Here is a 12,865-nt window from a genome sequence, read left to right as displayed (position 1 = left end):
TATATATTTATTTATTTATTTACTTATTTATCAAAGCAATAGTTAAATTTTAAAATTTTATGGTATTTTATTGTTTAAGGTTACTTAATCAAAAATTAAGTACTAAAATAATATTTATAATAACAATTAATAAATATTATTTAAATCCATCACTTTACTAACAATTCACTTGCACTATACTCTAGAATAACAAATACAAGATGAGAGCATGTAATTTCGAATCGAATTCCAAATAAATATATAAGTTTAAATTAAGAAATTTTATAGAAAAAAATGATTGTCAATTACACGAAGTATACGCACATAGCCACATATGTAGACAATATAAATATCTTATTAACTACACGAACTATTGTCATTATACAGTGATATGCAAGAACAAACATGAGTTCAGTGTACAATATCATAACCATCAATTTTGAGTGCTTTGTTTGCCAGAATCAGGTGTTGACCAATATTGACTAACGTTAACTGATGTTGATTGACGTTTATTTTTTATTTATTTATTTATTTTTTAGTTTATTTTTCTGTTGACCGATGTTGACCAATGTTTAGGTTTTGATGCGTTGTCATATGTTGGCATATACTTCGTGTAGCTGATAATCACTTTTCCAATTTTATGCCAAATTTTAGTTTTATCCCACACATAACTTTAGAAATTAATGGTTCTTGCCTATCCCGTTTTCGATCGGTAATACAAAAAAAAATTTCTATATTGAGAATGTCCCATATTAATTGGAATACATTCGTTATGTGACGGTAATTTTGAAAACATGTATAGGACATAATGGGACATAACAAATATTACATTTGTTCCCTAAATATTCGTATTTGTTTTAAACGAGCTTTAGTTGTTTCAAACGGGTTTTAAACAAATCTCTAATTTGTTTACAAATATAACACCGCACGTACGTGCGGGTCCGATCTGAAGTCGATAGTATCCAACCAAATCGAATCCATATATCCAAAAATATCCAATAAGTTCTATTTTTCGAAACCTGTTTATCCGAACTTGATCAGGTAATACCCCAAACCTGAACGGGTTATCCGAATGTTTAACCCTAATAAGATAGGTTTACAAAGATAATCCGTAAATACACTATATATTGCAAATCTGATTACAAACTTAGTTTTTTAAATTAACCCCGCACGTATGTGCGGGTCTGAACCTAGTTTTTCATTAATAGAGAAAATAGTGTTTTTGTAAGTTAAATCTCTTGATTGACTATGAGATTTAGTTACCCATTTGACTGATTAGAATTTACCTAATCACATAGCAAATGTCTAAAACAAAAAGAAAAAAATCATTTTGGTAAATTAGAAATTTAAAACCTGTTTAGCAAATTTATTCTGAAATACTATATAACAGTAAATATATTACACTAGATTAGGACCCGCACGATGTGCATGTTTTTAAATTATTTAATAAAATTACAAATTTTTAAAATATAGAAATATTTTTTTCGTAAGTGAAATATATTTTTCGAAAATAAAAAGATAGATATATTTAGTTAGAGAGAAGTTTTTACTTTAATACACTAATTTATATTTTTATATTTTAAAATTATTATTACAATTCTTACAATAATCTAAAGCTAAATTATCGACCACCAAAATATTTTTCAAACATTAACTATTAGGAATATTATTATTGTCAAATTCCAAAATATTCAACAACTTATTCACAAAATATTTTACATGCAATACACCCATCAAATTGTCATCTGATTAGCATCCACGCACAATTTTAATCTATATTTTAACACTAATAATGTGTTCTTACACTCTAAAATATTTTATTGTTAAAATACGCTCTTTATCAACACCTATAAAATATATCTGTAAACAAAAAAAAAATTATTGTCTCTTTACTTTCACTTTGACGTAGTTTCATTTCACCAATAAAATTTGTAGTGACAGTTTGTTTAACCATTAAAATTGTTTACTCAAAAAATATTTTGGATGAAAAACTGAGAAAAAAATATTTACACACGATTGCAATGAGTTTATGACCAACCCAATAAAATTTGAGAAATTAAAAGACAGTTAAAAAAATAAAAAATTATAACCACGATGATATAGGAATCTTAGATAATTTATAGATATAAAATATAAACTAAAATAAAAATTCAAAAAATACCACAACATAAAAAAATTAAAATATATATTTTAAAAGGAATAAATAAATAATCTTACATATCTTTAACTGAAAAATAAAAAAGAAACTCAAAATAATATAGAAAATTTTATTTTAAAATAACACGAATTTCTATTAAGAAAATCAAATTTAACTAAATAATATAACTAAAATCTAAAAATACCACAACATAATTAAAATAAAATATTAAAAAGAAGGAATAACCAAATATTGATAGTACATTGATTCGTCATCAAAAATTGTATAAGACAAATATAATAAGAGTCTTTTTTTTTTCAACCAAACATTAAANTCTGTTTGTCATGCAATGTATCTTATCACGTTATTGATACACTTAATTAAAATTATGACTAATGTAAAATCTGGTATATGCATTTTTTCTTTTTCCAACATTGGTCGCCCAAATCGAAGAGAAAGAGTTTAGAAAAGAAGTTTCAGAAATTAAAGATTTTGAAGAACGAGCTAGACAATTTGTCTTTGCGTTAGACTCTCGTGGGACCCTGTTCAAGGTGAAGGAAGGGAAAGATGTGCTGAGCAAAGATAAATCCTCTAGCAGATTCGAAAAAGTGGGCCAATCATCAGGCATCTGCACCATTGCGACTAACTATGCACAATCCATCTCAAAGGCTTGACAAACCACCCCTGCCGCCAACAGAGACTCCATAGCCCAAACCAGAGCTTGAAGCTCCGCGTGTAAGGGAGTAAGGCCGCGTCTGTGACTCCGGGCTCCCAGGAGAAGCGTCGAATCGGCGCCATTGCAATACCACCAACCCAGACCCTGGAGAGGATCCGAGCTTTTCCATGAACCATCGATCTGACAGCGGGGAGAAGACTCCCTGCCCTCCAAAAGAGTGGGAGGATGTGGATAACTCCCCGAGAAAGATTTGGCTTCATCCCACAATAATTTATCATCGTTCCTACTAGCCTCTACTAATGATGCTATACTAACTCTTGTCCCTAAACGGCCATGAGCTTCAAAGATTGTGGACTACCAACCTATCTCTTGTCTTAACACACTTTACAAAGTGATCTGTAAGTTGTTAGTGGCCAGAATTAAGCCAATCCTCCCCAATCAAACTATTTTGTGCAGGATAGACTTCTACTGGAAAACACCATTTTGGCAGCAGAACTGGTCAACGGTTACCATAAGGCTACAGGACCCAAGCGTCTAGTAATAAAGGTGGACATTACTAAGGCATTTGACACCATCTCTTGGGACTTCCTCTTTAATTGTTTGAAGGGAATCACAATCCCTGACCAATACCAACAATGGCTCCAAGCTTGTGTCTGCACTACGAATTTCACCATTGGGTATAATGGGATGGTCCATGGCTATTTCAAGGGCAAGCGTGGCCTCCGGTAGGGTGATCCATTGTCTGTATACCTGTTTGTAATAGCAATGAACACCTTGTCGTTAATGCTGAATAAAGCAGCAGAGGAAGGAAAGTTTAACTACCATCACAACTATGACAGGGGAAAGCTTACTCACCTTTGTTTTGCTGATGATCTTCTTGTCTTCCTGGATGGCAAAGCTTACTCACCTTTGTTTTGCTGATGATCTTCTTATCTTCCCGAATGGCTCTCTTTCCTCAGTACAAGATATCCTCTAGGTGCTCCAGAAGTTTGAAGACAGATCTGGTCTTGCCATTAGCCTCCAAAAACATCTTTCTACGCAGGCGGGTATTCTGAGGCAGAGATTGAAAGCATCAAAACTTCTACTGGTCTGAATCATGGCTGCTTGCCAGTTCATTATCTAGGCATCCGACTCTGCACCAAAAAACTGACAATGCACCAAATAACTGACAATGCAGGATTGGGAACCTTTCCTACAGCAAGTGAGAGGCAAAATAAATAACTGGTGTTCCAAACATTTATATTATGTAGGACGCCTTCTGCTGATGAGTCCCAGCGATGAAGGCTTAACGAAGGGCGTTGTGAAATTTGGTTTGGATTTGGGATGCTATGAATGTCTACGTAGAAATACATGGTGGTTCGATTTGAATTTATCTGCTAAGCATATGCATTATGATTTGGATGATCATGACATTACTTTAGAAAGAAAGGAGTTTCCGCGTTTTCAAACCTTTTCCATATATTAAGTTTTTTATTTGCTTGAGGACAAGCAAAAACTAAGTCTGGGAGAATTGATATATCATAGTTTTTAGGTGTATTTAGCCATGATGTAAGTCTTATTTATAGAATCATTTTGGTGTTTTTGGAGTCTTTTTGAGTATTTGCAAGTTTAGGTACGTCTTGGGCTTATTTGTAGATTTTAGAGCATGTAGAGAAGTTATGCCGAGGAAACGAACTCGAAGACCAAAATTGATGTATGCATCGATTGATGTCTCCTTTGTGTCGAGCGACACATCATACTAACGACAATTGAATTGCGCATCTTTTTGAAGTTTGAAGATTTCCAAATTCGACTCATAATTTCTCCTTGTTTGCAATTAAGACCCAAGTCGTGTTTTACACTATAGATATGATTTTTAAGTCATTGTTGAGAGTTATGATTTATTTTTCCTTCAACTTTTGAGAGAGGGATTTTAGAGTACTTTTGGAGAGAAGAATCAAGACTCTTTCAGAGAAGATTCATAACTCTTTTATTCCTTCTATTAATTTCTTTATGATATCTATTTTATTCATGATGTTTGTTCCATTCACCGTGTATGAGTAGATCTCTTGTTAAGTTTAGAGTTTTCAAATGGATTCATGAATTGTTAGGTTATCAGATTTTTAGGATAAAATTTATAGAGTTCTTCATCTAGATTGGTTATTGGTTATTATAGAGTAGCGGGAGCAACCTCGAATCTGATCTTAGGTTAATTGATAGACATGAGAGTGTTATTGATTTCCTGAAATAATCTTAGATGATCAAAATTCCTATTCACAAAGAGATTTAATTTAGAGATTTTGTGAATTTATCAAACCTGAATTTAATGCTAGTTTAATCATTAGGATTTGCAGGATTTGCAAAGAGATTTGGAATTCTAGTTTTTAGAATTAGATAATTTTCGCAGCCACAGCTAGTTAAGTTTACCATTGTGATTTGAGTTCTAGAATTGTTCTTAATAAATCCTAACAATTTTTTAATTTGATTTTCTGAATTTCCTGAAAATTTTTCTGAACCTATTTTCTCTTTTATTGAATTCACTCCTATTTTTTTTTTGTTTTTTTTTACTTTTTTTATTTTATTACAAATTATTTGGTTTAGCATAATTAAATGGCTAATAATCTAATGTGTGAGTATAGACTCCTTGTGGATCTGATCCCTAAATATTACAATGATCTCTTAATTTGAGAGAATAGTTGTAGGGTAAATTTGAGCTTATCAAAGGAATTGATTATATGAACGTGGATGGCTTGTACATAGCTACAAGTATTGTCATTTCAGAGGGTGCTACCTACAACGATACATGTAGTTCTGATCTTGTGATTTAATGTGGTGAAGGTGACTATTTGAAAAAAAAGAATTTAAAAGCAGCCGAAGACCAGAAGATGAAAAAGGTAATATTGCCTTAGCTAACAGCATGAGAGCACAAAGACCTATGAGAATGATCGGTGAAAAAGAATATATATATATATATATATATATATATACTAGATAAGATCCCCATTATTACTACGCGGATAAAATTTAAAAAAATTATTAAAAATAATTAAGTTGTAATATACATGTTTTTAGATTTTATGTTGTAACATTTTAATATTGAATGTGAACCTCTCATATATCATTTTAGTACTCTTTCAGTTCTATTATATAAGAGTTTTAAGGCTTTTTTTGCTCTATTTGATAATATTTTCTCAAATTTTTATGTACAATTTTTATTAATATAACAATTTTTATTACTATTTGAACTATGTAATAGATTTTCCTATTAGCTGAAGTTTTATAAATGACATAATATTTATTGTTTATTAATCTTTGTGCTTTTATCTAAAAACTTGTCACATAGGGAGTACCATTTAAATATCTATACCATCATAATAAAACATATTTTAAGTTTAATTACATATTTCATCTTAATACATAGAACTAAATATTTTATATCGAACACAATTAATAAATTATATCAAATCTATATCTTAGTAAGAATTAAAAATACAAATAAAAATTAACAAAATATAATTCGCAAAAAAACTGAATCAACATGATTTAAAATATATTTGCTATGTTTTTATCTCATAAGTACTAATTTTCCTTCATGTCTTAATCAATTTTAAATGAGTAAAATTTATAAAAGAAAAACATATATAAAGATATAGAGACATTCTCATCAAATAACTTAAGATTCATTCCTATAAATTATAATTTATTTCGAATTATCTTATGTTTTAACATATGCATTACAAAAATACATGTGTTAAAATTATAAAATCAAACATTAAATAATTACTAATATTCTTAAATGATTTTTTTAAATGATACATATGAATATTTGAAATTTTTTTAATCTAAAATAAATTTCATCCTTAGACATTCAGTTGAGTAATCACAATTAACTATAAATTTCATCGTAAAACCACAATTCACTTCTTCATGTATTAGAGTTAAAATTTTAATAACAAAAACAATATGAGCATCATAAGAGATAATATGTATATTGGTTAGTATTTTAAATTTAACAACAAAAATAATCAGTAAAAAAATCAGTTAACATCCACAAAATTTTTGGAAATCCAAAAATATCCTATATATTATTCTTCTATATGTCATAATTTCATAAGTAATACTTTTGTCAATTTTCATCAATTAACCAAAAATCCATTCCTACAAACTCATTTTTTCAATTTTTTTTTCAGGTTTCTCATATTACTACATGCATTAAAATCTTTAAAATAAAACATGTAAAACTATACTAATACACATCATGTATTAATTTTTTTTTAAGTTTATTATTCTTTCAAGGTTTTGTGTACTTACTTATAATAAAAATTTATATTACAACGATAAAATATAATTTATATCTGATTAATTATGTTAAATAACTTATGTTATTCTTCTTAACTTTGTTATTGAAACGACCCGACCCGTTTTTTTAAATAGATAATAAATAATAATATAATAATAATAAACTACAACTAGTGGTCCCATACCCACTAGCTACCTAGTCACAATCACAATCAACAGCGGAAATAACCAATAATAATTCAATATCCAACATTAATTCCAAATCATAAACTAATGATCCAAACAATATAAACCAGTGAACCAGCAATCATGAACAACATTCTAGAACTCAACTCTAGCAATCTAACTGAAGCCAGCCAACCAAGCAAACAACTAGAACATCCTCCTCTTCATTGCTTTGATTCCACGATTACACTTTGCCTTTACCTGCACCACAAACACATATTGCAATGCATGAGTATTGAATAAACACTCCGTAAGTTAATCCTCCCATCTACTGGGCTATACACACAAGCAATAGAGTCATCTCTAACCGTCAAACAACAATCAACACACAACAAATAACAAACCAGGACTCTACATCGACCGACACCAACATGCATCGACCGACACCACATGGGGATGCATCGACCGACACAGGGTTGCATCGATCGATGCTCGATGCACTTGCATCGACCGACACTCGCTCTGCATCGACCGACGCATGTCCGACATAACACGAAAACCCTAGGGTTTTACACGCCGTCCTCACACTTGCATCGACCGATGCAAGATATGCATCGACCGATGCAAGATATGCATCGACCGATGCAATGCCGAGCATCGTGTTTTCCCCGAAGCTTCTCGCCGGATCTTCGTTCCTACAACCACAATACTCGATCCCAAGCCACAAGAAAGCTTCCAAACGTCCAAAATAACAATCTAACGAGTCTAATAACACATAGCAAGCAAATTAGAGAGTTCTATAGCTTAGATAAGTCATGGTCCTGCACTTACCTTTGCCAAGACGAAACTGAACCTTAAACCAACAAGAAAACACTTCCAGGAAGCTCCTACAACGATCCCAACTACAGATCTCTACAGGAACAACTTCCAATCTCCAGAAATCACCAAGAACACTCAAGAACACTTAGGAAACTTTTCTCTCTTTCTTTTTCTCTCAAAAGCGGCCAAAACCCGACTAATGAGACAAAACTCGTGTTAAGAGTTTTCCTTAACCCAAAACGCAGCGTTTAACTTAACTCGTCTGCAGAAAACTGAACCTGCATCGACCGATGCACTATATGCATCGACCGATGCAATCCCCTAAACCGGGATTTCGGATGTTACAATTATTCATTATTCATTGATTAATATATATGCTTAATAAATTAAGTTTTTGCTTATACATGTCAAATTTTATTGAAAACAGTTATAATATAATTAGCATACAATGGAAAATATATTGATTTTGTTAATTTTATTTTTATTTAGAAAAATAAAATTTTAAAAATATAAACATGTAAAATTCTGTATATATAATTAGCTAATTACTATGTTTATAAAAAAAATGATATGTGTCAACATCTAATCAATATATTTGACATGTATCATAATTTTGTTAATGAGTAACTTTTAACGAATAATTTTGATATCAAACTTTATATAATAAGATATGATGGTAGTATAACATTGGAAAAGATAATATGCCAATATTATTTTTGTATCAAATCAGAAAATCAAGATAGCAAAATTAGCAAAACAATGTTATTTTTCATTTAACGCACGTGGGTTTTTGTTGGTGGGAAGATTAGATTACGCACACGTACGTATTACGTGGGTGTTGCGTTGAAAACAGAGGCCCCAAAACGGGACAGAGGAGGAGGAAGAGTTCTTGTTTTTTAGTTCGGCGAAGAAAGATGTCAGGTCATCATCATCAATGCACCGAGAACCCACCTAATCTGGATCCAAATAGCGGGTCGGGTCATGTCGAGAAACTGGGAAACCTCGACACTTACGTCTCTGGTTCTACTCATTCAAAGCTTGCTGTTCTTCTCGTCTCTCATGTTTTCGGTAAAAGCCTTTTTCACCTTTCTTACGAGTTTGGGAAATCTCTCTGTATTTGAGAAATCTATAACCATTTTTTTTACGGCAGGATATGAAACTCCAAACCTGAGGTACCTGAATCTTTACTTGATCAGCTTGTTGGTTAAAGCGTATATTCCTTTTTTACTGGATTTGAAAGTCTTTAACTTCAGAGTCTTTGTTTTTGAATGAGTTACAGTTTGTATCATTTGCTGTTTGTATATATTTGTGTTAGTGTCTCTAGCTCAATGCTTAGGTTCATTGTTGTTGTAACTTGTCTTGGTTTTTTTGCTCTTACTGTGATACAGGAAACTTGCTGACAAGGTTGCTGAAGCTGGATTCTATGCCGTGGTTCCTGATTTCTTCCATGGTGATCCTTATAATCCCGAGAATCAAGATCGACCGCTTCCTATATGGATAAAAGATCATGGACAAGTTAGTACTTTCTCTTCCTTTATCAAGTGTTCAATCCTCAATATTGCAAAGCTAAGATCAAGATAGTATTTTACCCTGTTTTTGTGCCGTTGTATCTGAAACAAGTCCATTGGAATTTCCTAGGAGAAAGGGTTTGAAGAGTCAAAGCCAATAGTGGAGGCCTTGAAGAACAAAGGAATAACTAGTATAGGAGCAGCAGGGTTTTGTTGGGGTGGTGAGTTTGGTTTTCCTTGTTCCCAACATGGTCCATGGACATAAGCTAACACATGAATTTATCTTTCCTGTTGTGGATCTTTAATCTCAGCAAAAGTTGCTGTGGAACTGGCAAAGCAGAAGCTTGTTGACGCTACTGTTCTATTACATCCTTCTCGTGTTACGGTGGATGATATCAAGGGTAACTACATACTTTTTAATATATTATCTTTACTTGCTAGTTCCCTCTCATTTGTTGTGATTATGACTCTGATCAATACATAATGGAAGTAGGGGTCAGCATTCCAATTGCTGTATTAGGAGCTGAATTCGATCAAGTATCTCCTCCTGAACTTGTTAGACAATTCGAAGATGTTTTGGCTTCTAAACCTGAGGTACCTTTGCTTAGCACTATTTCTTTATACAAGTTAATATTTCCATTAGTACTTACAAAAACACCATTAGTAGTTTGATATGTTCTTCAAGTAAATAATATTCATTTAGTGACATGTTTCAGGTGAAGATTTTTGTGAAGATATTTCCAAGTGTCAAACACGGTTGGACTGTTAGGTATAATGAAAATGATCCATTTGAAGTTGAAGCTGCAGAGGAAGCTCACAAAGACATGCTCTCTTGGCTCACCAACCATGTCAAGTAAAAGAATTTGGAAAGATCTATCTAAGCTTTGGTTTGCACATAACCAGAGGAGACCCAAAATCATGTCGGTTATTCTTCAAATGATATATTTAACTAGTTGTATGTCTTCTTACGTTGCTTTAGTATTTTCATGGCTAGTGTTGTCTCAAAATGTTTCATTCTGAGAAACATCAATATGAGCTAGTTGTATTTATATTGAAATAATGACAACCCCCAATTAAAGTCAACTGCATTAAAAAGAAAACTATATTAATTAAATCTTGCTAAATTGGAATTATACTATTTGGGTTTTTATCTATGATTGATCAATTAGCTCTACTTGACTAAGTGGTCACTTTTCAACTAATGCCTAGGAAAAGAGTTGTTAGGTTCACCAGCTTTTATTGAATGATTAGTTTGATGATTAAAAAATAAACACATTTTATAAATATGGACTGTTATAGTGATATTTAAGATTAATCATCTTTCTTAGTTGTTTCCTAGTTGATGATGAGTATCCATGGTTGAGAAAAAAAGACGAGAAGATGTGTAACATTGATCTGACTATAATGGACCAAACTGGGTCCTGTGAGTCAGGTAAACTTTTGGAAATAAACTATCTTCCAAAACCCATAGTGAGCAGATCAGATAAAGTGATCAACGAAATAAACGAGGCATATGTGTGAGGTGGAAACTTGATCAATCCGTAAGTTATCTACTTCAAGGAGATGCACGGTGAAGTAAAACCTCCATAAGTAATACGCAATTAATTAATAAATACTATTATATAATAATTTTTTTTGTTGATTAAATAATTTGATGATCGATCTATTATAGGTTTTGTTATTTATTGTCAAAAAGAAGTTGTTTTTTCTTCTTCTTCTTCTAAATATTAATTTTCAAGTCTAAAGCATGGAGCACGTTCTGTCTTTTATTGTCTAAATCATATTTTATTTTTCTGTTAATGAGTAATTGTGCTGTGTTTTAAAGCTGTCATGCTCTGTTCTTTTATTTCATAAACTTTTTTATTTATTTAATAAAATAAATATTATTAGTGTCATGTTTTTGCGTCCATGTCTTGTTTATCTCTCTTATTTTTTTCTTTTTCATTCTTCACCTTGCCATAACACAGTTCTCATCTTCAAACTCTTAACCAAATCCAATGGCTGATCCCACGACGCTCTCTCCGTTGTTGGATGAGTACCATGAAGGTGGAGGAGATGATAGAGGAAGTAGAAGAACATCAACTTGGGTTGAAAAACTGGTTGACGTGGAAGAAACAAAGGCTCAAATTATTTACTCTCTGCCAATGATATTCACCAATCTTTTCTACTATTGTATCCCTTTAACCTCTGTGATGTTTTCTTCTCACCTCGGCCAACTCGAGCTCGCCGGTGCCACCCTTGCCAATTCTTTCGCCACCGTCTCCGGTTATGCCTTCATGGTACCATCATTTTATTATTGTTTATTTTTTTGGTCAACTGTTACCATCATTTCTTTATTCCTTATGGTTTTTATCCATTTCTCTAAATTATTCCACTTAACTTTTACAACCTTTTATGCTAAAATCATGAATCAAAACTTAGACTAATCCCAAACATGTAGAATAACCTTTTCTTTTGTTATTAGGGCGTCTAGTGTGACCAGAGTTCTAATTGCTATTTAAGGCGTCTAGATAAGTTTAGGAGCTTTACCTCTCTGTTTTTTTTTTTTTTTTCTGGAAGTTTTTGGCATATATTTTTTTATAACGATATCTTCAAGAACATATATATGGCCAATGGTATAACATAAATATATTTGTTTATGACATACATTAATGTTTCTTGGTTTTAAGATAGGATTAAGTGGAGCACTTGAGACATTGTGTGGACAAGGCTTCGGTGCAAAAAACTACAGGATGTTGGGGATTCACCTACAATCATCTTGCATTGTCTCATTGGTCTTCTCCATCCTCATCACCATATTCTGGTTTTACACAGAATCGATTTTCGTATTTCTCAGACAAGATCCTAGCATCTCAAAACAAGCTGCACTCTATATGAAGTACCTAACCCCCGGTTTGGTGGCTTTCGGCTTCTTACAAAATATTCTGAGATTTTGCCAAACACAATCCATCATTACTCCTCTACTCATCTTCTCGTTTATTCCCTTGGTGGTTAATGTTGGTACCGCATATGTTCTGGTTTATGTAGCTGGGTTTGGATTCATTGGTGCTCCAATAGCTACATCTATTTCAACGTGGGTAGCATTCCTATCTCTCGGAATTTATGTGATCTGTTCAGAAAAGTTTAAGGAAACATGGACTGGATACTCGTTGGAATCATTTCGGTACGTCGTAATAAACTTGACATTAAGTATCCCTTCCGCTGCTATGGTATGGTAAGTTTGTTAACCGTTATATTTAGCCTAGTGGCTTGTGTACGTTAATGTAATTATAATATCCGGGGTCACACCAAATAGTACATGTT

At 32.2% G+C, this 12,865-nt stretch overlaps 2 protein-coding genes across 5 annotated transcripts in view; both read left to right on the top strand.

Annotated features, from left to right (window-relative positions):
• Positions 8,889-10,645, top strand: LOC104766271 (endo-1,3;1,4-beta-D-glucanase-like). The gene is made up of 7 exons (XM_010490126.2): positions 8,889-9,122; positions 9,205-9,226; positions 9,443-9,569; positions 9,693-9,783; positions 9,874-9,963; positions 10,056-10,156; positions 10,279-10,645. Exons 1-7 carry the CDS (start codon positions 8,969-8,971, stop codon positions 10,417-10,419), a joined length of 726 nt encoding a protein of 241 aa, XP_010488428.1. The 5' UTR covers positions 8,889-8,968; the 3' UTR covers positions 10,420-10,645.
• The window catches only part of LOC104766270 (protein DETOXIFICATION 19-like), a 4,680-nt gene continuing 2,898 nt past the window's right edge, over positions 11,084-12,865 (top strand). Inside the window, exons 1-3 of one of the 4 annotated variants that reach the window (XM_019241064.1) lie at positions 11,084-11,152; positions 11,530-11,841; positions 12,232-12,365. In XM_019241064.1, coding sequence (XP_019096609.1) covers positions 11,560-11,841; positions 12,232-12,365 — 416 coding nt within the window. In that variant the 5' untranslated portion in view covers positions 11,084-11,152; positions 11,530-11,559. Of the gene's footprint in view, positions 11,153-11,450; positions 11,842-12,231; positions 12,777-12,865 lie in introns of those variants that run through there. The other 3 variants (XM_019241065.1, XM_010490124.2, XM_019241063.1) reach the window with 3 other exon arrangements.

Source organism: Camelina sativa, chromosome 19 (assembly GCF_000633955.1).
Source record: "Camelina sativa cultivar DH55 chromosome 19, Cs, whole genome shotgun sequence".
Classification (NCBI taxonomy): Eukaryota; Viridiplantae; Streptophyta; class Magnoliopsida; order Brassicales; family Brassicaceae; genus Camelina; species Camelina sativa.
This window is presented reverse-complemented; position numbering and strand designations above follow the sequence as displayed.

What these genes read in the sequence shown, in the direction of transcription:
- LOC104766271 (XM_010490126.2), top strand. Translation starts at nt 8,969, where the DNA reads ATGTCAGGTCATCATCATCAATGCACCGAGAACCCACCTAATCTGGAT. An exon ending in AGCAGGGTTTTGTTGGGGTG is followed by an intron (nt 9,784 to 9,873) that starts GTGAGTTTGGTT and finishes CTTTAATCTCAG; the next exon opens with CAAAAGTTGCTGTGGAACTG. An exon ending in TTTTGGCTTCTAAACCTGAG is followed by an intron (nt 10,157 to 10,278) that starts GTACCTTTGCTT and finishes GACATGTTTCAG; the next exon opens with GTGAAGATTTTTGTGAAGAT.